Source organism: Benincasa hispida, chromosome 11 (genome assembly GCF_009727055.1).
Source record: "Benincasa hispida cultivar B227 chromosome 11, ASM972705v1, whole genome shotgun sequence".
In the NCBI taxonomy this organism is placed as follows: Eukaryota; Viridiplantae; Streptophyta; class Magnoliopsida; order Cucurbitales; family Cucurbitaceae; genus Benincasa; species Benincasa hispida.
In genome coordinates, this window is record NC_052359.1 from 18,283,917 (window position 1) to 18,309,645 (window position 25,729).

Sequence of the window (25,729 nt, forward strand, 5' to 3'; positions counted from 1 at the left end):
CTTTGTTGATGTTATGACCACGTGAAGTTACGATTTTGCCCTCTTTTTTTTTTTTTTTTTTTTTTTTTTCTCTAGTGTGAGAAATCTTCCTCTGCACATTGTCTTTTTTTTCTCTGGTTTTTTCTCCTCTGTACGTCTTATTCTTCTTCTCTAACATGACGAGTCCATGATACCAACTCCGGTGAGCAAGAGACGAGAGAGGAGTGATTTGGTGAATGAGGAAACAAAGAAAGAGCGAGAACGAGACATAGTGATTTGTGTGTAGAAAAAAAAAAGAGAGTGAGAAGAAAGAGATAAGCAAGAGCGAGAGACATAGTGATTTGTGAGTAAAAAAAGAAGAGAAAATGAGACAAGTGAGAGCGAGACTGTTTTTCCTCAAAAAATAGTCACTTGACATTTTTTTTCAAAAATCGGATTATTTCATATTTTTTGCCTAATTTTTGAGTCATCCATCCAGTAAACTTCAATTCGTAGTGGAATTGTTTTTTTTTCTTTTTATTTTTTTACGCTTATATCTTCTACATCTTTTTATATTTATGAGATTACTGTGTTTTATTTTTTCCATTATTTTATTATTCATTAATGTAAAATGATTTTAGTATAAAACTTAAGGGTTGTTTGAGGCCCAACATGATATCCTCCTATATCATGTCTAAGTGTTTGGAGGCCCATTACATCAAAACTCCTCACATTCTATCATTACAATACTCCAAACTCCTTAATTTGTGTCGAAATTAGTAATTTTTTAGAGTTTTTTTGGGTAAGATTTTTGAGTGGGTTTAACAAAAAGGGAAGATAAAAAATTGAACACAAGTTAGTGTGATGAAATAGAAAGCTGAATAGTAAAAGTTATTAATTTATTTTCGGTTTCTCTTTCCATATAAATTCAATAAGTCGAGAAGAAAATCAGTAATTAATTACAAAAAAGAAAAAAAAAGAACAAATCAACAAAAATCCTTGAATTCTTGGTTCAGAGCCTCCTCGAGCAAGAACCATGACTCATCCATCAAATCAGGGCTCAATCTAAACATAAGAACACAAAACTCCATCTGATTAAGAGCACCATCGCCGTCAAAATCCCCTTCCCTCAACATTGATCTCAGATCCTCATCGCTCAGATCCGCCAGCCCTAGCGCCGCCGCGTTCCTCTTTAAGCTCTCGAAATCGATCACCCCCTTCTCTCTATCCATCAGAAGATTGAAACCATTGCAAAGCTCCCCGATCAGCCCCTCGCCGCCAAGCCTCTGCGCCATCGTCGGCAGCCAGTCCTGGAATCCCGATTGCTCTGCGCCAAATGCCATTTTGGAGTGAGATTGTGAGATCGGATTAAGGATTAGGACTTGGGTGTGAGTTCGAGGTGAAGAAGTAGGAGTGGAATGGGGCATATATATGGGTGAAGAGTGAAGAAGAAGAAGAAGAAGAAGAAGAAGAAGAAGAAGAAGAAAGAAGAATAATAATGTCAATGGGGTTTCGGAGAAGGAGCGGCCATGGAAGCCAACTAAGGTACAGATAATAATTAATGAAGATTAATTAGCTGATGCGGATTTGCAGGCTGTGTGATTTCGGAGAAGCCTCCTTAGAAGGGTATAGTCGTCATTTTCTCACAAGGATTTGATTGAGGTTTTGCCGTTCTTTCTGGGATAAGTCTCCCACACCACACTCTTTATTTAATTGCTATGGAGGGTAGAATCGTCATTTCTGCGAGAGGTTGCCAATTCCAAATGCCAATATATAGATATTAAATATACACAGTCGATTTTTAGTTGGCCACATATTTATGAATTCTGTATTTTACTAAAATATTATCTTTCCCTCTCTATTTGCCAATTAATGCCGTTGTTTTAAATGTATATTTGGATAGGTAAAGATATTTCATATTTGGAATTTAAATATTTATATTTAATTTACCTATTTTATATATAAAAAATCAAAAATTAATAATTATTTAATTATTTAATCAATTAAGATAAAAATAAAATGAATACGTTTCTATTAAATATAATTAAATTATTTAAATTAATTACTTAAAATAATTAAATTAATATAAATTATTTAGAATATTGATAACTAATAATTATTTATATTAAATACTTAAATTAAACTAAAATATTAATTATAAAGGTATTAGTTGAAATTCATTCCGTGTAAATAATATCTAGTTTAATAATTAATTAAATTTAATAGTAATAAATAATTAATATTAATTAATTAAACTATATTTTATTAAATAAAATGATGCAAAATAAATAAGGATAGTTTTTCTGAAGAAAGAAGTACGGTACGAGTAATATAAGGGGCAAGAATCATGAAATGCTCTTTTTTCAAATGCTTGCCTCAAATTCCATGGAAAATTTTGTAGAACAAACGAGGCCTTAGTTTAGCGCTTTCTACTCTGACGATTTCAATTATGTGCCAAATTATACATATTTTACCTAGCATCAAGTATGTAAAATCAATTATGAACTTAGAGGTTTGATCCCTCACACCATGTAGTGTAAAAAAAAAAAAAGTTCAATTATGATATTGTTGGTTTAAATTTGGTTAAAAATCACTTTTCGTCACTAAACTTTCGTAAAAATAACAATTTAGTCCCCAAACTTTAGTTTATAACAATTTAGTCCCTGAACATTCAATTTTGTAACAGTTTACTCCTTGAACTTTACTATGTAACAATTTAGTTCTTGTATCTTAAAATTTGTAACAATTTAGTCTTTGTTATAGTCATTGATGTTAAGATTTAGTGAAATATCTTGCATAAATAAACCAATAAACTAATAGGAATTCAATATTTTTATAAAATACAAAGTCTGTAACATAAAATAATAAAAGTAGATATTTAATTTTGATAGATTTGTTTACATTGAGACTAAATTGTTACAAATTTAAAAATAGATGGACTAAATTATTACATAGTAAAACCTAGAGACTAAATTATTATAAAATTAAAAGTACATGGACTAAATCGTTATACTTTCAAAGAAGTTTAGAGACTAAAAGTTTTCTAACCTTTATTTTTTTTTCTTACTCCTTTCCTAATGATACTATGTTTTTGTTCTATGTTGCGTGATAATGCTGGGACATTATTTATTAATATTTCTTGCTAATATCCGTTCTATCTTGCTTGAAGATGTCAAAACAATATTCAGATGCGTTGGCGCCAGAGTATATGGGATGACTAGTTTTTGTATCATCATTGTCAAGTGGGATTCTTAAAAATGGAAGTATTTGACAATAATTTATAATAGCTTTTAGTATACGTTAAATAGTTTTTGTATCAAAAGAGTTTAAATAAAAATAAATTTTTGAAAAAATATTTTTCTCTAGTCAATCCAAACAGGTCCTTAGTTTTCATTCAGTCTATTGTTTGTGTTTTCTCGATCAAATTAAATGTTATAGCATCTATGTATTCGATCGAACTAAAAATTACTCAATCTCAAGGATAATACTCGACTCACACTACTTTATGTAAAAACAGTGACTCAAATACATTTCAACTAGTTTAGTTTACATAACAAACTTTATATATCATGTAACTGACAGATGGTATGTATTATAAATACTTACTGATCAGAATAAAGCAACATAGTATTCATCATACTTCCTAATTTTCCGTAAACTACAACTACTGTAAGCAATCTTCAAGAGAGAAAGAAAAAGAATCTTCCTGTGGACGTAAGCTTATTGGCAGAACCATATAACTCTGATTGTTCCTTCTTCTTCTCCTTATCTTCTTCTTCAATCTTCATCTGTTTCTCTGCAAATCAACGAAAACATGATTTTATATTCAAATCACAACGTTTTAGGAGCATCGAGTAAAGAATAGTACTCATCGAGTAGCATCGAATAAAAATTAATACTCATCGAGTTGCAGTGAGTAAAGATCAATATTCATCGTGTTGCATCGAGTAAAGATCAATACTCATCGAGTTGCATCGAGTAAAGAACAAAAACTCATCAAGTAAAGAACAGATACTCATCGAGTAAAGAGGAACAACTATCAAGTAAGAGAGAAAAGCAGAGAGAATTTCAGTGAAGTGAGAGAGAGAATTCTTATCTGAATGAAGAGTTTTCCTCAATCTTTCTGATCTACACTGTAGGATTGTATCAACAGCAGCGGAAGCACAAGGATCATCTAAGCACTCAAATTTACTAATTTTGGCAAAATATAAAACATGCTTTTGTAGAAAAAGTGAGCTTCAAGACATACCCCTTGTAGAACTTCTTCAAAGCTCCTTCACCAGCTGCTATCTTCTCCAAATCATATTGTAGACCACCTCAAGATCTTCCCCACTATTCTTTTGGTACTCTAGATTGAGTTGTGGGACTCAAAACAAGCTTGAATCAAGGGTAGAAGAAGAAATGCTCATTGCAGCAACCTTGTTGAAGAACCTTTCTTCAAACCGAATTTTCTCTAAAATTTTCTATGGATTGCAAGTCCGATTTTCACTCCACCCTCTTCATTATATTGCAGATCAACATGCAAAGAGAAGAGTTGCATGAGTTGCAGCTCATGCTTGGAGAAGACAAGGCAATGTTAATGCTTCATGTGTGAGCTATTTAGGTGATGGATAATGGAAAAACTCTTTTTTCTATTTTGTGTGTTTTTGGTTTTCCAATTTTCTAATTTTTATCTAAAATTAAAAATTTGATTTTATAAAATCTATTTTGATTTTAAAAATAAAAATTTAATTAATTTCATAAATTAATTATTAAATAAAACTTAATTAATTTAATATCAAATATTAAATTATTTTAACACATATCCATCTTTATATATTAAATCATATTTAAATATATAAATTTTCCTACTTCGTTTAATTCTAAAATTAAATATATAATTATATCCCATATAATTACTAAATCCCTTAATTCTAATTTGAACGTTTCAAATTAACTTATCACGCTATTCTAGAGCTAGTCCATTACAAGCTAGTAGGGAGACCTCGCAGACCTACAGATCATGGGCTCCAACGATCCGAAATTAATTGGCTAAACTCATTAGACCAAATCAATCTCCATTCGTTAACTAATGAGTCACTCCATTAAAACTCATAGTTGCACTTCCCTCACTGTAGATATATTATGTCCATATGATTTAAACCATAATCAGCAAGTCGACCCTTCACAGGTTGTTCGTAATAACGGCTGGGTAAAATATCTGTTTTACCCCCAAAATTACATCTTATTCCTCAAGTCTCTACTGATCCTCTAATGAACAACTGGTTTATGATCCAATCACTAAACCAAACTCTCTCAACCGAGTGAGAGGGTAAGGCCCATTGTTCAAGACTTGGATTCAGTACTTAAGAGAACAACCTTTCTCCTATCCCTAAATCGGGTAGACGTGAACTCCGTCTTGCACCCTATGTCCCCAGCTATCTATCCGGTCTTACCCCTGAAATGGGAGTCTTATTGAGTCGGCGTTGTTGAGCCAACCATCAACTATGCAAATCTAAGGGCAATCTCGAATAAACAGGAGTTCATAGTTAGCTCAAGATTAAGATCGAGTTACCTAGGTCATTTAGGTGAAATAGTCAGTCTTAAACAGTAAACAACATTATAAAGTAAGAGTGACTTATTTCTTGGTCCTGATTTTATGCAAACTCATTGCATCGGACGCCCTCACTCCTCATGTTATAACATGTTCGAATTAGGATCACATCGTATGTAGCACTTTACGACTCTTTGTAACAACTACAGAGTAGGCTGCATCCAATGGTGTCACTAGAATAAGGTACCCAACCTCATTCATGTACCATAGATCATTTTGACTATTTACTCGAACCCGATCCGCTCTTATGTCTCCACATAAAGTTCAAGTACTCATACAATAGTCATGGGTCTTAGTTTATTGAATTTAGACTTTCATACAATTTATGAGATCAATAACAAGTATATTGATAATAGAAAATGTTTATTATTTTACAAACTACGAGTTTTTAGGACATAAAACCCAACATACACAGCCTGAAAGAAGTTGTGCCATACACGTGTTTGAGGATCCCTTCATGATCATGGTTGAACCTCAGCCTTTTCTTCCACCAATTCAGGATTGATCTTGTTTGTAATTTTGGATTGGACCTACACAAGACAGAATAACCCAACTGACACCATACACTTGTGATATTGCATGCACTCAAATTATACAACACATGGCTCTCGTTCACAACCTCCTATACGGTGTCTAGTGGAATGTTTTTCTTTGGTGTCCGTGTAGGAGGTTCTTTGGACTTCCCTCATATTTTCAGATATATTCTTATGAATTTTTTTTTTTCTTACATTGTCCTGTTTTCTTTACTCGAGTTTTGCATTTTTTTTTCATATGGTTACGTCCTTATGTTTTTCTTTTTAGTGTCTTGACCTCGAGTTGTAAGGCTTTTTTTTTTTTTTACTCAGTATGCTATCATTGTAAAATAAATAAATAAATAACCTCAAGCTAAAAAATTAACCCTAGGTTTTGGTCAAGAATGAAGATGTCAATACTCTCCTGGTAGCTTGGAGTTCCCACCATCTTGTTAAGTTTAAGATATTAGTTTGTCTCGTTCCCAGGCCGCCCCACACTACAAAAGGATTGCGCATGCATACCAACATCATGCCTAAATTTATGATAATACTAAGTTGGAAATATTGTCGTCGATGAAAATATCTAGATGGTCTCAATTTTATAAAATCATTGATGTTGATGAAAATGTTAGAGAATTTTAAGGAATGGATTGAAATTGTAATAGTTAGTTAGTGAAACCTTGATTATAACTTAGTTAGATTATAATTGACCATTTTTTATCATTATTTTTAGAAAGCATATTGTAAATGTCAATACGTAAGCAGAAATTCAAAAAGGAAATTAAAAAATAATTACAAAATAATATCAAATATTGATAATTAATTGTAAAATTAAAAGAGATACGAAATATTTGCATACAAAATAATAGTAAATTATTTATTATAAAACGTAAAGGCCTAATACTAAAAGATGATATCGGAGCGTCTAATTCACAATCTTGATAATTTTAATTTAAATACAATGTTACTCCTAAGTCTATCTTATACTGAAATTGTTGAAAATAATTATTTTAATGAAAATGACAAGATTCGTACGATCAACATGTAGCTTATTGGTGGATATAATTCATTAGTGTGAAGAAGGTGAAAATGGGATGGGTATTTATAGGTGGTACAAAATAATAAAAAATAAATATGAAATATGAAAACATAATAAAAATGATATATTTTGTGATTTAGAAGTTGTTTGGTAAAGATGGAAAATTGATGGAAGGAATTAAATGAAAAGGCAAAATAAATAAAGGATTGTAAAATTTGATGAAAAATGAAAAATAAGTAAATAAAAACTTAAAAGGATAAAATATAGGAAGATTAAAAAATGTTTGGAAAATTGTAAATTGGTTGCAATTGAAAAATTAAAAAAAAATAATTATATGAATTTTGGAAAACAGAAAAAAGTTCAAAGTAAAAAAAAAAAAAAGAAAAAAGAAGAAGAAGAAAGAAAGACTTGGAATTAAGCATGACAGAGGTAGAGCGGGGTGTAGTGGTAATTGAAAATGACATTAGCGTGTGAAATTATACAATAAAATCTAGAAGAATTGAAGTGAGCTAATATAATTAATTCCTAAAAAAACTCGAAATTTAGACGATATATCGTTGAAATGGGAAGAAAAACGAAATCTACCTCTAACAAAATTTGGAGTATTTCGACCAAAATTTTACACCATAGATAATACACAGTATTAAAAAAAAAAAAAAGAAAGGGTTAAATGTTACGTTGGTCCGTAATCACACAGTTTCTTTAAACTTTCACCAATTTAAATAATGCCTTTGTGGATTGTTATTAACATTGTTATTTCAGATTTACTAATTAGACTGTTAATGGATTATTTGCATTATAATGCATAATATAAGGGTTCACTTGGGATTTTAGTAGCTTTTAAAATAATTTTAATAGTACCTATCAAGCATATAAGGATCCGTTTGAAACGTTCTCATTTCTTATTTTCTATTTCTCTTTTTGTTTTTTTTTTCTTTTTTTAAACGAACTTGTTTGATAGTCATTCTCATTTCTTGTTTCTAAAATTTGAGGAATGTTCCTAAACAATAGACAAATATTGAGAAACTACAATTATTTTATTTCTATCTTATATTAAACTGGTTCATTTATTTAAATTCATTCTTGGCTTATTGATAGCTTTGCATTTGCACAATTTCCTTCCACTTCTTGATTATGAGTTCAAATCCTAAGATAGGCACTTTTATTTTGTTTTCTTTTTTTATATTTATTTCCATCTTTCATATTTTAATTATTAATTTTATATTTAAAAAATGCTATATTTATATTTTGTTTTAATATTGAATTTTAAAATTCTCCAATATTTAGATTTATATATTATCTTGATTTTCAATATGTATGTTAATATTTCAAATTTTAACGATGAAACTTTTATTTATTCTTTGTTTTTTATATTTATTTCATCTTTTATATTTTATTTATTTTATTTATTGATTTTTCTATTTACAAAAATAGTTTTACTATATTTATATTTTATTTTAATTTTGAATTTTTAAATTCTCCTATATTTAGATTTATATATTATTTTAATTTTCAATATGTATACTAATTTTTTTTATTTCAACTTTTGATTATTATATTTTGCAATATACACATTTATATATTATCTTAATTCTAACATTTAATATATTTAAAATTGAGTAGACTTTTCTCATATATATAAATTTTACCAACTAAGACCTTCATTTAGCTTAATTTTAATATTTTGCAACCACGATATTTACGTAACAATATAATTAAGTTAGACTTAACTTGACATCAGTTAAGACAAATGGCTCGAGTTAGAGATAAAAGTGCCGATCAAATTTGGGCAACATATGAAAAATAGGATACAATTTGTTAATATTTAATTTTCATTAGGACTTACTTGTATTAGATGACATAAACTTTTGAAAATATCATTTTCGGTGTTTAATGTATGAAATATCTTCTCTTTTTATATTATATTATTATAAAAAATCAAGGAAAAAATAGGAGAAAAAAATAATAAAAAAAACAAGAAACAAGAAACAAGAAATAGTAGACCAATTTGTTAACATCCCTCTGAGCCATTTTTTATTAACATAATGATACCAAGCCTTTGTTGCAGCCCCGACTACTAAATCCATTGCTTTATTTTTGGTACCAACAATTAAGAATTGTTTGCCCCTACTTGCTGCATCAAAAACTAAATCACAAGTTTCTGATAAAAAACGAGCAGTTCTAGTAAGATTTATAATATGAATACCTTTACGTTTTGTAGAGATATAAGGTGTCATTTTAGGATTCTATTTCCTAGCACCATGACTAAAATGAACTTCGGCTTCCATTAACTCTTCTAAATGGATGTTACAATATCTTCTTGTCATTTCTCCTCCCACTTCCTCGCTTTTTTCTTGAGAAAAAAAAACGAGTTGAAATAGAAATAAATAATTCTTCTCACGAAACCTTATCCTCTATCTCGACCAAATGTATGGCACATCTTCTCTTTTTATTTGATATTGTTTAAAAAAAAAGAAAAAAGCAAGAGAAAAAACAATGAAAAAAACAAGAAACAAGAAACAAGAAATAGTTATCAAACAAGTTTATGTTTTTATTTCTTTTTTTTTTAGAAACAAAAAACAAAAATAGTTATCAAATATATTCTTGTTTCTTGTTCTAAAAAAAGAAGAAATTGGAAACTGAAAAATTGGGAATGGAAAACAGAAAATGAGAATGTTATCAAACATACTCTAAGTGTTTGATAAATTTTAATTTTAAACATAATAGAACAAGTTAGGAGAAAATCAAATGATTTTTTGTGATTTAGCTAAGATATATTATTTCTAATGATTTATGTGTTGATAATTAGTATATAGATGGGGGATTTTAAAAACTTGAAAGATAAGGAAAACTATTTACACAAAATTGTAAAATTTAATCTTCTTTGATAGATGTAAATAGAAGTTTATCAATGTCTATCAATGATAGAAACTGATAGAAGTCTATCATTGATAGTGGATGATAAAAGGCTATGTGTTTATCAATATTTTTTTCTTTATTATTTTTATAAATAATTCAATATTTTTTCTATCGGTAAAACTTTCCTATATAAAATTGTTAAAAGGCTTTATTTTTTTTTTTTCTAAGTACCATCGTTATAAGCTAATTATTTGTATAGTTGAAATTAAATTACAAGACATGTTGAGGTTTGTTTTGTAAGTGGTCTTCCTTGGGTTAGTCGCTTTCTCAACCATGAGGCAGCCAGTGGCTGGAAGGGTTGTTCGTTCGTTGTTTTTATCTTGTTTTTCTCCTTAGAAGAAGACACCAAGGTTCATTGGTAGATAGTGCCATATGTAATCTTTAAATGTCTGATCACTACAATTTCAAAAGATTAATGGGTGATTATAATACCCTACCATAGCCACATAATGCCAAGATTCAATAGAAATATATGAATAAATTGAGATCACATTCGAATGAGAATGATCTTGAAAATATAAAAATATGGTTAAGAAATGCTTACAAGAATTGATAGCTTGTCGCTACCAACAAAGTACACATTTCTTTTCGGTGGTTCAACCATAAGAACTCTAAAATTAAATGTGATTAGCTTTAAGTAATTATATATTGGTTGACCTCTTGAGAATTCTCCTAAGAAATTTTTTGGGGATGGTTTTCATTCTTAGAAATTGTTCCAAACAAGAGGAGATGTCAGGGCTATTCGAATTTCAAATCATGTGCATGAAGCCTTACATATTAAGGACAGCCGTTTGTGGCGTGTTTTAAGAAAAAGGAGGGTAAGGATTATTTTAACCCACATTTTATTAAAGTAACAATATTTACAACTCAGTAGTTAAAGATAATCAACTCTCTCCCTTTAATGTTTCCATTGACTCTACATGTCGATGACCAATTCCAATGCCCACTATCGTGTGGCGATCACCTCCCGCGACCATCTATGCAACTAACTTCGACAACCAATTATCGTGATCACTCTGGCAACTAGTTCATAGTGTTTAATAGTCTTTTTTTTTATAGTAATTTGACATTAATAGAAATACTTTAAGGCCACGTTTACCAAACCGTAATGAAAATTGGTATAATCGTAATAGAGTTCCATTGATTGATCAATTGTAATGAGCTTGAATCGCAAATGTAATTAGATTACTTTTTATCGTATTTATTTAAAATTATGAATTTTGTCACATTTACGTTAACTGTTATCTCTGAAGGTCAAACAGTAACGGTAATAGTAAAAAATCAAAATTTATAATTTTTCCTTTAGAGCAGTAACAATAATGGTAAACATAACAGTAACCGTCAGTAATGATACAATGTAATTTTCAGATACAATTGGATTAAGCATACTCTGCTCGTCAATAAGTTTGTGTTCTTTGATTACAGATTTGGAAGTGGGCTCCATGTATCAGTACGGATGTAGAACATAAGTAAACAACACCAAAGTAGCACTCAAATGGACCCACTTTTTAGATTTATTAACCTTTCATTGGGGTAAACGTGGCCTAAGTGTATAGCAATCCGAACAAACTATGTATAAAATCAGAAATTGTACCCAAATATTTGAGTATTTTTATTTTAAACAACTTTTTATAAAAAGTGTTTAAATCAAAATGACTTTGTGAAATACATTTTTCCTAGTCAACATCAGTGTTTAGAGCAAGAAAATTGTGTATACATGTAAAAAAGAATACTCATGAAATTGAATTAGAGAATAAGATTAAAAAAAATCCCCAAGGAATCTTTTAAGTTAACTTATACATTTTTATTGAATTCATATGATATAATTGTTAGGTTTTATGCCTTAAACTCATGGTTGGTAAATAAATAAACAATTTATTTATTATTAATAAAATAATTTATCATTTTATTCTGTATTTTAACTTTGCATAACTAAATTCAATAAATCAAAATCCAAGGTTGTTTACATGACACTTAAATAACATTTAGTTAACATATAGATAGATCATGTTCAAGTAATAATCTAAAGGATCTCTGGTATATAGATAAGGTTTGGTGTCCTATCCTGGTAACACTGTGGATACGACTACTTTGTAATTGTTATAAACGATGTGATCCAGATCGTTCATGTCGAGATATGCAAGTGGGGATATCCTATACAATGAGTTTTTATGAGACTGAACAGTGAAATCATCTCTTTGTAACTATATTGACCGAAGATATTAATATTTCATAGGATGATCATATGTAACTCGATCTTAATCCTGAGTGAGTTATGAACTTCTGCCATTGAGAGCTCGTCCTTTGATTTGCATGGGTGAGAGTGGTCCGAGTCGTCGACTCAATAAGCCTACCTGGGGACTTGATCAAGTAGGGAATTGAGAACATAACTTTGCAAGATGAAATTCACTCCTTCTCGTATAGGGTAAGTATAAGAGTAGTTCCCTTTAAGTCCTTACTGCGAGACCTGAACAATGGGACCCACCCCTCTCATTGGTCCGAGAGGGACTTGGATTATGATTGGACCATAAATAAATTATTCATTAGAGAATCAATGATACTTAAGGATATATAGGTAATTACAGGGGTAAAACAGACATTTGACCCAGCTATAATTACAAACAACACGTGAATGATTGACTAACGTGTAATACTTATATTCATGAATATAACATGTTTTATCGTGCATAAGAGTGTGGGTGTGTTTAGAATACATTTTCAAGTGTTTGATTTAAAAAATAAATCAATTGGAAGAAAATGGAGTTTTTGGCAATCACTTAACATAGCTTTTTAAATGTATTTTAATAAGTTTTTACAAAGGTGTTTAAATAAAAATGAGTTTTTTAAAAAACATTTTTTTCTCAAGTCATTCCAAACGGGTCCAACAACTATAGGTCTATAGTGGTAGGCCCCATAGTTAATGAATGTTGGTTAAGTAATTAAAGAATTTAATTAATTAATCTCGGATCATTGATGCCTATAATCTATAGGTTCATGAAGTCTCCTTACTAGCTCACGACAGATTAACAAGGACCAAAAGTTTTAAAAGACTAATTTGAAATGTTCAAATAATTTAGTGAAATATATGTTAATCGTATATGATATAATCAATATAATATATTAGTTATATTATAATATAGTTAATTTTGAATAAGGTTCAAAATTAAACTATATAATATTGGATATTTATTGTATTTGAATAATAAAACTATAGATTAAAAGTTAATATGAATGAGATTCATATTAATACTATAGGTTATGAGAGAATTACACATTTGAATATGATTCAAATACTCATTTAATTAAATATAAGATATTTCATTAAATTATTTAATTAGTTATTATTTATTTATATTAATTAACTAAATATTACTCCCTTTAATAAAGGAGAGTGAGAGCGTCGGGAGTGGAGAGTGGGGAATTACACTCTATTTCTCTCTTTTAAATACAACCTCACTGACATTTTGAAATAGTTGCATAATTGCTGAAGAATTTTCCTCTCTATTATTCTCTCTCAATTTTACATAGAGAAAATTTCTCTAAGAAAAATGCCCCTCCTCTTATTTCCCTTATCTTTTCAAAAGAGACCCCCACAAGTCGGCATTTCTATAGTCATAGCGAGGAAACCCTTTTAAAAGCGTTCCCACAGATGAGGAGAAGTTTGATTTGTTGGAGAAAAGAGTTTCTACAAAAGTAATACCTTCCCATTACCTTTTCATTCTTAATCATTGAAATTAAAGTACGTTTTTGATTTTTTAATTCGCTGATTTTTGCTTTTCTGAATTTTATTTCAAAACAAAATTTAAAGCATAAAGCGATTAAACGCTTCTTCTAGGAATTAAATTTCTTCAATAATAACTTATTTTAGTATTGTAAGTTTATGGACAAAAACAGGCTTGATCTTGATCAACCATTCTTTTTGAATTAGTTTTGAATGATAATCTAACTTCTTCTTTTCTTCTTCTTCTTCTTTTTTTTCTTTGGTAATTATGTATCTGAGTTTTGACAATATTATTTTTGTGTCATCTTGGTGGTGGCCTATACTTTGCAACTATCGTTCATAGATATACATTTTTGTGTAATACTATAGAGTTAGAGAATGCTTTTATACACTTCCAAAATTAAGAACTTTGTGTTAAATATATCAGCAATAACCCCAACACATAAACTCTAAACTTGAACTAAAATAATTCAGACCTTAAATGCAGACTTCCCAAATCTAGACTAAAATGGTGTGCACCTCAAATACAACCTAGATAAATAGTTTGTATCCCAAACATAAACTATCTGAACCCATACTTGAATCCTGCTCCTTAAACTCAGAATATTCAACTTCACAAAAGTTTAATCAAAATATTTTGTGTCCATACAACTCCTAAAACTTTAAATGAAAAGGTTTTAAGTTTTCATCCATATGTCAACAATTCTATCACATTTTTATATGTCATTGAGTTTGATATTGACATGATGAATAAATTGACATTTCGGTTTATCATAAAAAATAATCGAAATATAATAAAAATATTAATCAAATATTAGTAACATAGACCTAACATTAATATAAAAAAAAATTAAAACTTCAAAGAAAGTGGGTGGTTTATTTATTTATAGATTGAAATATCTTCTTATAAAAAACAACAATTTATACCCATAACCTTTAGGGATTATATCAATTTAAATCTTAAACTAATAATTATATCAATTTAAATTATGAACTTTGGGGATTGTATTGATTTAAACCTCAAACTAATAATTATATCAATTTAAATACTGAACTTTTATAAGTATATCAATTTAAACCCTGAAATTTCTAACTCTATCAATTTAAGCCATCCATTATGTTTTATTTGGATACACTTATGAAAATTCAGGGTTTAAATCGATATACTTATGAAAGTTCATGGTTTAAATTGATGTACTTATGAAAGTTCAGTGTTTAAATTGATACAATTATTAGTTTGAGGTTAAATTGATACAACTCTCCAAGTTCAGGGTCTAAATTGATATATAATAGGATGTAGAATCATGCAACGGAAGTAATCAGAATCAATAAGCACTCTAATTACATTTAATTTAAGTTCTAAAAACATGCAAAACTAAATTTTTCAGGAAAGGGTTTCAAGAACATCATACCTTTGTAGAACCCTCCAAATCCAAGCTGCTCTTTTCGAATTCTCAGCTTCAAAACCTCCGTGAACCACCAAGAGATCTTACCTACTATTCTCAATCTTAAATTTGAATAGTAAAACTCAAGATTGAAGTGAAATGTGAAGGGATGAGAGAGCGTTTTTTAGGGAAAAAAAATAATTTTCTACGGAAAACCAGTTTTTCAACAAAAAACCTCTACATCTCAGATTAAATTGAGGTATTTTATGTATCAGATACATGCAACTAATCAGCTGTAATGTTGATTGATACCTCTTTCTTCCTTGCTAATGGGCTAGGTGTTAGAGTTAAGTGAGTTCAACTCAAGTTTTCCTAAAAAATGAAAAAGTCCACTATCAATCTTTATTTTTCAATTTTAAATTTGATTTAATTCAAAATTAAATCAATTGTAAACTTCAATTTCTAAAACTGAATTAAAATTGAAAAATTAATTGACTTTAATTTAATTAAATAATAATTTAATGTCAAATATTAATTTAATCAAACACCTAATTTTGAACATGAATCTTATTCATGTATTTAATATTTAAATATTATAAACTCTCCAATTTCATTTAATTTCGATAAATTAAACATTAATTATATCGAATATAATTATACAAACCCTAATTTGAAATTGAACAATTAAAATTCAAATCCTAATTTAGAATTTGAACATTTCAAATTGAAACCCTAAATTCAATTGAAGACTTCAAATTGAAATCATTTCAAATTCACTTAATTTACCAATTCAAGGTGTTCACGTTTTATGAGCTAGTAAAGGGACCTTATGAACTTACAGATCATGAGCTCCAACGATTTGAGATTAACTGGTTAAAACTCTTTAGACCGAATTAATCAATATTTATTAACTACCGAGTCACACCACTATAGCTCGATAGTTACACTCTCCTCACTATAGATATATTTGTGTCCACTTGATTTAACCATAATCAGTAATTCGACCCTTCAAAGGTTGTTCGTAATAACGGCTAGGTAAAAAGATGTTTTACCCCCGAAATTACATCTTGCTCCTTAAGTGTCACACCCTCTCCTGAGCTCACCCCTCTAACCCGAAAGGGAGTGTGAGGACTATAGATATTAGGAACTTCTACTGTCTAGGATTTTTTTCTTTTCCTATTACAAATCATAAATGAGTTATTTCAATTAGAAGTGTTTTATACAATACATTATCATTTATCCATTATAAGGTTACACTGCTACCATGTGTCTGAATCCTCCTAATACAGCTGTCGAGACAGGTGATTTCCATAATCACTCCGTTGACTCGTTCTAAGAAAAATCCACCGCTCCTCTTGCTGATACATGGGGGGGGGAGGGGGATTTAGGAGAACACATTCGGAAAACGTGAACAAGAGTTCTCAGTGAAAAATATTATTTGCTTTCAAAACATTTTTGGGAAAGCAATATCACAACATTAAGACCATCGAATATATACATTCAATGTAATAAACGAGACGAAATTGGCATGATCACACAATCCTCCATATGTAGCTAATCATTATAAACCAGTTTGAGAAAACAATTTCCAGTACCCCACACAACCCGTCGAATGTACACATGTCGACAATTCCTACTAGACATACTTGGGCACGTGGATAATCCCAGTCAGATATATTGACAATTTCAATCAAACGTCCATGAAGTATGCTAATAATATCCCGAGTACAATTTTCAGATTCCAGTCAAACTAATAGGAATAAACATCCAAACCAAAACTCACAGAGAAAATAGTTACTCAAACAAAAGAACAATAATTATAATCTAAGAAAACACATTTTCAAATCATGTCAAATTTACCAAACTGGTACCAATATTTAATACATCCAAACATTCAAAAATATAAACCACTCACCTTGTTTTAATGGAACCTTTCTTTCTTTCCAAGTTCCCTGGTATGCCTTGAATCCTAATTTCTAGATTCATTTTGAAGCTTAGATTACTCATTATTTCAGACCTTATTTTGAGACACTTTCTTCTACAAATATGTTTAGAAATGTCTCAACTTACCTTAAAATTTGAGCTTCAAATTCCAACTCAAGAGCTTAGAATTTCAAGATTTCTTTACCTTGCCTAGCTGTTCCCGATTCTATGAACATTTCTCGATTTCCTTCAATTTTGACCGCCCTTAACTTAGAATTTTCTTAAGTAACCAGAAACTACACTCAATTTCTGAGATTTTAGCTCAAGAATCACCTGATTTGCACGAGTAGTTTGGGAGAACTCCTCGTTTAAACTTGATATTACAGTTTGCCCTCAACGCTCGAACAACACTTACACCTTTTGTCTTTTTTATCAACGCATGGTTCTTGCTATCAATGCATGCTCTTCATGATCAATGCAAGGCCTTCTCTAAATTTTTCCTCAAACACTCTTCCTAACATCTTTTTTAAGGGAATTTTTGTTATGAGCTAAAGTGAATTCTTGGGGTGCTATTTATAGGCCTTTATGAGACCATCCTCATCATCCCTTAAGACTCTCAACGCATGACACCTCCTTCTTCTAAAATTTTGGAGCGTCATCTACTTACTTTGCCACTACCTACTTCCCTACCACCTCTTACTTTGAGGTGTCTTTTCCATCTTTGTCCTATACATGTATGCATTCACTTCCTACATGGTTTGGCTAAGATTTCACTTTGTTGAGCCACGTAGCTTATCTTGCTATCATTTTGTTCCTTAACATCCAAGAATGCTCTATCTCAACACATACTTCCCTTCTTAGATGCATAGTAATCGCATCCATCAACGCATAGCACATCATCGACGCATGACAAAGCTTATCAACACATTGCATGGCTCCCATGCATGACTAGCAAGGCTCGGCCAACACATTTAACCTCAAACAACCTTAGCTCTTTAACAAGCTTTTCAACGCATAGTTCAATGGCCGCACTCAACTTACAATGCTTAGCCTCATGGTTGATGCATACTTCTTCAACCAATACATAATCCAACGCTTACTTTATGTGTGGCAACGCTTGCAAAAGCTCCTTGCCTAAGGCCTCTTGCTGCACGCATCAACCTAGTCTCATCGCACAACTTCCCAGCATCACTGCACAGCTTCAGCCTCATTGCCTTATCTTTGACATCGCATAGCCCATCAGTCGCATGCTTCAACGCACGTCCAGTGCCCCTGCGTTCAGTGCCTTGCGCCTATTCTTGCAAGCAACTGAGCACTTTTTAGCTCTCGCATGGCCCATACTCCATGCACGATGGCCTTTACTCGATGCACAATGACCCTTACTCGATGCACGATGACCCTTACTTGATATACGATGGCCTTCCCTCGATGCATGATGGCCTTTACTCGATGCACGATGGCTCTTACTTGATGCACGATGGCCTTTCCTTGATGCACGATGACCTTTACTCGATCACATAAAGCCTTTACTTGATGCACGATCTGGCCTTTACTTGATGATACTCGATGGCAAATTCGATGTCTGATCCCTTCCTTGCTCATGCATACTCGATGCACGATCCTTTCCTTGATCATGCATATTTGATGCACGATCCTTTCCTCGATCATGCATGGCTTTTACTCGATGCTTACCTAATGCTTACTCGATGTTTACCTAGTGTTTACTTGATGCTTGCCTAGTGTTTACTCGATACCTGGCCACCCTTTTCACAACCAACAGTTAGTCAAAATTTCTTCTTACTAGGCTAACTTATAAACACCAGAAAGTCAAGTTTCCAATACTTAAGCATTTTCCTTCTTTATTTCCTTATCCTTTACCCATTTCCCTACAATTGCACAATATCTTAAATATTAAATCCCTCATTTTACTAATCTCAACAATAAGCATATTTAAGTAGGGAACGTAGGGTTCGTGTTTCACATTAAGTTCTACTGATCTTCTAATAAACAATTGGTTTGTGATCCAATCAGTAAATCGGATCCCTCTCGGGCCAATGAGAGGGTGAGCTCCTTGTTCAAGACCTGAATTTAGCACTTAAAAGAACAACCTTCCTCCTATTCCTAAATCGGGTAGACGTGAATTCCATTTTGCATCCTATGTCCCTAATTATCTACCCGGTCTTACCCCTGAAATGGGAGGCTTATTGAGGCGACGCTGTTGAGTCAACCCTCACTTATGCAAATCTAAGGATAATCCCAAATAAACAGGACTTCATAGTTAGCTCAGGATTAAGATTGAGTTACCTAGGTAATCTAAGTGAAATAGTCAGTCTTAAACAATAAACAACGTTATAAAGTAAGAGTGACTTATTTCTCGGTCCAATCTTATGCAAACTCATTGCATAAGACACTCTCACTCCTCATATCAATACATGAATGAATCAGGATCACTTCGTTTGTAGCACCTTATCATAAATTGTAACAACTATAGAGTGGGCTGCATCCGATAGTGTTACCAGAATAAGACACCTAACCGTATTCGTATACTATAGAACGTTTTGGCTATTTACTCGAACTTTATCCATCTTTATGTCTCCACATAAAGTTCAAGTATTCATATAATGGTCATGGATCTTAGTTTATTGGATTTAGTCTTTATAAGTAAAATTTATAATTAACGACTTTATTGAATAAATATCGAATAACATCTTTATTGATAATAGAAAATGTTTAACTGAACAACCCAATAATATAACCCAAAATTCAAGATTAAATTGATATAATTATTAATTTAGATTTTAAATTGATATAATCTCAAAGTTTAGGGGTTTTTTTTTTAAAAAATAATGTTATTTTAATATTTATTGACAAAAATAGGGTTGACTTGAAACTACAAAAATAGGGTTGACTTGAAACTACAAAAATAGGGTTGACTTGAAACTACAAAAATAGGGTTGTGAAATCGTGGATGGGGTCCAAGAGTTTTGAGTCAGCACATAAATAGTGTATTCCGTCCACGATTTAAGGCTAAATTGTGTACCACGTGATTTAAGGCCAACCACGAATTAAGGGCGAATCTTTTACTGTGAAATTCAAATTCTTACAGATACGATGAAATAAAAATTGACTCGAATTTCTACCCACAATTAAGACTAAATCTATTTTTTTTCACATTTTCCCCCAACTTTTGTCTTCTTTTATTTTTCCGTCTTATTCTTTTATTTTTTTAGTATTTTTTTTTCATTTTCGGAGAATCTTTTATTGTGAAATTCAAATTCTTAAAGGCATACGGTAAAATAAAAATTGAATCAAATTTCTAGCCATGAATTAAGGCTAAATCTATTTTTTTTCACATTTTTTCCAACTTCTGGCACCTTATTTTATTTTTTTAGTGTTTTTTCTATTTTTGTAGAATTTTTTACTATAAAATTCAAATTTTTAAAGGCTTACAGTAAAATAAAAATTGAATTAAATTTCTAGCTATAAATGAAGCTAAATCTATTTTTTTCATATAGATTTGTTTTACCAAAGATTTTTTTTTTCACGTACATTTGTTTCCTATATACCCTATTTTTGTCATTACTTTTAAAAAATATATTATTTTTTAATTTACCTACAAAGTTTAGAAATATAAATTGATATTTTATCATATATGGACATGGTCATCAAATTTGACATTTTCGTCGAACATCAACGTTTAATATTAAAATGGTTATTATAGAAAATGGAAAAATGAAAGTGACATTGGGTCCAAAGCAATGGTTGAACAATCCTCTCGGAGAAATGTTCAACTTCCATCTTGATCTTTACACATTTCATTTTCTTGTTAGGAACTTGTTACTCGTCTTCTTCCTTTAGACAAAGCTATCCCAATCAATTGACAGTCGACAGAGGCACCCTTAAACACAAACCTTGTGAGTATTTTGTATCAAACTTCAAACATTAGGCTCTAGTTTAGTTGGTCATCCACATGGACTCTTTCTCTCAAACACTAATCGCATTTAACTTGGTTTTTTGTCTCTTCAGGTCTGTAGCTGCAAGTGATTCCTTAACTGTTCAAAACCCATATCTCAGAGATGGCTTTAGTCTGGTCTCCAGAAATGGAAACTTCGAATTGGGTTTCTTCAGTCCTGGTCTTTTGGGTGATCGTTACTTGGGAATTTGGTTCAAGAATCGGCGAGGTCCGACCTCTGTTTGGGTTGCAAACAGGGAAAACCCCATTAACGGCTCGTCTGGTGTATTGGTAATGAACATTACTACAGGAAATCTTACACTCTATGGCCATAATACCACGGACGTTGTTTGGTCTGCCAGGTTACTGAGAAAAGTCCCCAATGGGGTTTTGCAGTTATTGGACAATGGAAATCTTGTGCTGAGAGATGGGGATGTTGAAAATCCCCAAAACTACTCCTGGCAGAGCTTCGATTACCCCACTGACACTCTCTTGCCAGGAATGAAGTTAGGTTGGGACTTGAGAAATAACATTAATAGAAGATTGTCTGCTTGGAAAAATCTCAATGACCCATCTCCTGGGAGCTTCACTTGGAGGATGGAGCTTCATGAATATCCTGAGACTGTTATGTGGAATGGCTCTAAAAAATATTTCAGGCATGGCCCATGGAACGGCGTGACAATCAGTAGCTGGCCTTTAGGTTTAGCGCCAAACTTGATACTCCACTTTGTTTCCAATGAGGATGAGGTTTACTACCAATACACTGTAATAGATGAGTCTTATACAGTGATGCTGGTGATGAACCAATCCATTTATGTTCGCACGGTGTACTTATGGTCTGTAAACGAGAGAGAATGGACAGTTTACAATTCATTACCAAGAGATTTTTGTGACAATTATGCTCTGTGTGGTCCCTATGGATATTGTGATTTTAGGGTTGTTCCATCTTGTAGCTGTCTAGAAGGATTTAAGCCAAGATCACTTCAGAATTGGAAGGCAGGGGGTTTTGCAGCATGGTTGTGAACTAAATAAACCGATAAATTGTAGTGATGAAGTCAACTTTGCACAATTCAACCAAATGAAATTGCCTGACACAACGCGTACGTGGATAAACAGAAGCATGAATCTTGAAGAATGCAAGCAAAAGTGCTTGCGGAATTGTTCTTGTACGGCTTATGCCAATACAAATATCAGTGGGAGTGGAAGTGGCTGTGTCTTATGGATGGGGGATATCATTGACCTGAAAATAATTCCTGGTGCTGGACAGGATTTATATGTTAAGATGCTGGCATCAGAAGTAGGTAAAAGATTTACTTTTTCAGTACTCAATGAGTGATAGTTCAGATTAAAAATGATTTGGGTTCCTAATATATGCACCAAATATATAACTTTTGCTTTGATGTGAAGAAGTCAAGCATGGAGAGGCACCAAAAAGATTAAATCGTAAGGTGAAGATTGCTTTGGTTGGGATTGCCGTGGGTTTAGTTTTGGCTATCCCCTTCGTATGCTTTTACACTTTCAAAAAGAGATCAGCCTGCAAAGGTAATTATTTCTCAAACCAACATGGTATAACACATGCTGCCATTTTGTCTTCAGTATTTGTTAGAATGCTCTTATTCCAATGGATACCGATGAACTGAAACTACGAAACATATATGCCAAAATACATTTTGAGAAGATAGTTTAAAGACTGAAAATCTGGTTGAAAGAATAAAGCACCTCCATTTTTTTTTCTTCTTTTGCCCGAAACAATTTTCATGATAATTGTTTTGCATCTGGTTGACCTTTAAAATTTATATCAGTAGAGAAATATTTTCTTTACTATCATGTATATCTTTAAGGAATTTTTTAAACCACCAATTGATTCAAAAGCTTAAGCTGATAGATTATGATAAATTTAATTATATCAACACTTTAATACTCCCCTTACTTGCTAGTTGAAAATTTGTAGAAGACCCAATAAGTGAAAATCAATATTATGGGGGGGGCTTTAACACAAGATTCTTGCTCTAGTACCATCTTAAACCACTCATTGATCCAAAAACTTAAGCTAATGGGTTATGGTAAATTTAATTGTACCAACACTTAACAGAAGTGAATAGATAATTTCCCTTAAAATCTTTTTGCATCATGTTGATTTCACTATTCAACAAGGAGCTAACTAGATCCTTAACTTTTTTTCCTTATTGTTTCTTCCCCTCCCCCCACAAGAAAGTTCCATTTTTTTGCCAGCATCAATAGAAATAACCCATTTTACTGTTTAGTCCTCTATATAAATGTCAACATTGACAAAGCTTGCCAATTTCAGATGGCCATGAGGAATTAGAAGCTGAAGACTTGGAGCTTCCCTTGTTTGATTTATCCTTGATAAATAGTGCCACTAATAACTTCTCACTTGAAAATAAGCTTGGAGAAGGTGGCTTTGGACCAGTATATAAGGTAATTTTGCCACGTTTATAATTAAAACTTCTTATTCCTTTCAAATCAGAAATTTTAGGAAACTTTGAATTTTCAGGGTAAGCTTGCAGATGGACAAGATATTGCTGTGAAGAGACTTTCAAAGAGCTCTGGACAGGGAACGAATGAGTTCAAGAATGAAGTAATCCTAACTGCAAAGCTTCAACATCGAAATCTTGTAAAACTTCTTGGTTGCTGCATTCAAGGAGATGAGAAAATGCTAATTTACGAGTACATGCCAAACAAAAGTTTGGATTTCTTTATATTTGGTAAAAATCTCTTAAATTTTGAAATTTTCTAGTTTGTCCCATTAATCAAAATATATTATGTTTTGATCAAAAAGTTGGTCTTACACTTTCAAGTTGACATAGTTGGATTGAGTAAGTTTGAAATGGACAGATGAAAGGCGACGTCAACTATTAAACTGGTCGCAACGGTATCACATTATCTGTGGGATTGCAAGAGGACTTGTGTATCTTCATCAAGATTCTAGATTGAGGATTATACATAGAGATTTAAAAGCAAGTAACATTTTACTTGATATGAATATGAATCCAAAAATCTCTGATTTTGGTCTTGCTAAAACTTGTGGAGGGGATCAGACCGAAGGAGAGACAATAAGAGTAGTTGGAACCTAGTAAGTACTCTTGCTATCTTCCTCTAACATGTTACGTTTGTGTTTGGTTGATATAAGTTTTTAGAAATTTCTATTTTCAACAGTGGATATATGGCCCCAGAATATGCTTTTGATGGACAGTTCTCAATAAAATCCGATACATTTAGTTATGGCATTCTGTTGTTGGAGATCATTAGTGGAAAAAGAAGCCGGGGATTTCGTCACTCGAATGACCAAAATCTCATCGGTTATGTAAGCCTAGAATTAATTTGCTTATTAGCATTCTTCTAATATTATTGGTTAGGAATAATATGCTTTCTTATACTGATAGGCATGGCAATTATGGAAAGGGGGAAATCCAGGAGAATTGATTGATGACACAATTCAAGAAACCTGCAATTTCTCAGAGGTATTGAGATGTATCAATATCAGTTTGTTGTGTGTTCAACAACAGCCCAATGATCGACCCACGATGTCGTTGGTAGTTATGATGTTAGGGTGTAAAATTCCTTTGTTGCAACCAAAACAACCTGGATTTTTTGCAGAAAATGAAGGCATTGCCATGGATGGCTTCTCAGATAAAAAGATAAATCAGCTTCAACCAGTGGGTTGACATTATTTGCATTCTCAGATACTCGATAAGAACAATCAAAGCTTGAACCAAGAACCTTGTTTTGTCAATATTACCTTGAATCAAAGTGTTGTACTAGAGGCTACACTTTAGTTTCTCTTTATTTTTCTACGAGGATGTAGATCTCAATACTTTTAGTTGTTTAAATTCAATTGATGAATTTCTACTTTGATGTTTGTTCTATTTTGATCCATAAACTATCAAAAGCTTCATTTTAGTTTTTGAACTTTCAAATTTGTTCTATTTTGGTTCATATACTTTTAAATTTTCATTTCAGTCCTTAAATTTTGTATTTTTTAAAAAAAAAAAACTATTTTAGTCTATTTTGATTCTGTTTGTAACAAACTAGTGAGATAATTTTGAGTATGTGTACTAGCATGTTAATTTCAAGTCATATTGGTTAGTGTCAATCATTTAACAGGTGATTACTAGTAGACCAATAATATAGTAAAGATAAAAATTATTTTTTAAGTCTAAATATTAAAATAGACATTTTGAAACATTGGAGATCAAAATGTTTAGGAACCAAAAGAGTACAAATTTCAAGTTTAAAAGCATTACGATCTAGGCCATATTTAGTAATTGTTTTATTTTTAGTTTTTTGTTTTGAAAATTAAGTTTATTTTCTCTAAGTTTCTTATCATTTATAGACTTAATTGTTAAAAATTGAAAATGAAAAACCAAGGATTTATTTGGATTGATTAGAGATAAAAATGTTTTTCAAAAATATCATTTTTATTTAAACTCTTTTGATATAAATTATTTTCAATAGGAAAATTACCTTTTTAGTCTTTGAGTTTTTAGCTATAGGTTCATTTGGTCCCTCAATTTTTGAAATGGACCTTTTGAGCCCATGTTTTGAGAAATATTGTTAAGTGGTCCTTAGGATTAAATGGGGTTATATTTCTCTTTGCTACATAGAAAGATAAATAGATAATATGGATTTCTACATAAAAGGCCTTAAGAATAGACAAATATTACGTATGTCTTGAACATTTCATTTTTTATAAAAAATACTTATTG

General features: G+C 31.3%; 3 protein-coding genes across 3 annotated transcripts; 2 read left to right on the top strand and 1 right to left on the bottom strand.

Annotated features, from left to right (window-relative positions):
• Positions 1–836: 836 nt before the first annotated feature.
• LOC120090161 (calcium-binding protein KRP1-like) lies at positions 837–1,808 on the bottom strand. Its single transcript, XM_039047684.1, has one exon. It carries the CDS (start codon positions 1,383–1,385, stop codon positions 945–947), a length of 441 nt encoding a protein of 146 aa, XP_038903612.1. The 5' UTR covers positions 1,386–1,808; the 3' UTR covers positions 837–944.
• A 19,168-nt stretch (positions 1,809–20,976) lies between these two features.
• Positions 20,977–22,030, top strand: LOC120091870 (S-locus-specific glycoprotein S13-like). Its single transcript, XM_039050019.1, has one exon. It carries the CDS (start codon positions 21,021–21,023, stop codon positions 22,023–22,025), a length of 1,005 nt encoding a protein of 334 aa, XP_038905947.1. The 5' UTR covers positions 20,977–21,020; the 3' UTR covers positions 22,026–22,030.
• A 26-nt stretch (positions 22,031–22,056) lies between these two features.
• LOC120091869 (G-type lectin S-receptor-like serine/threonine-protein kinase SD1-1) lies at positions 22,057–24,889 on the top strand. Its single transcript, XM_039050018.1, has 7 exons — positions 22,057–22,303; positions 22,410–22,544; positions 23,311–23,441; positions 23,518–23,728; positions 23,859–24,096; positions 24,180–24,327; positions 24,407–24,889. The coding sequence occupies exons 1-7, from the start codon at positions 22,081–22,083 to the stop codon at positions 24,686–24,688; spliced, it is 1,368 nt and encodes a 455-aa protein (XP_038905946.1). The 5' UTR covers positions 22,057–22,080; the 3' UTR covers positions 24,689–24,889.
• The last annotated feature ends 840 nt before the right edge of the window (positions 24,890–25,729 follow it).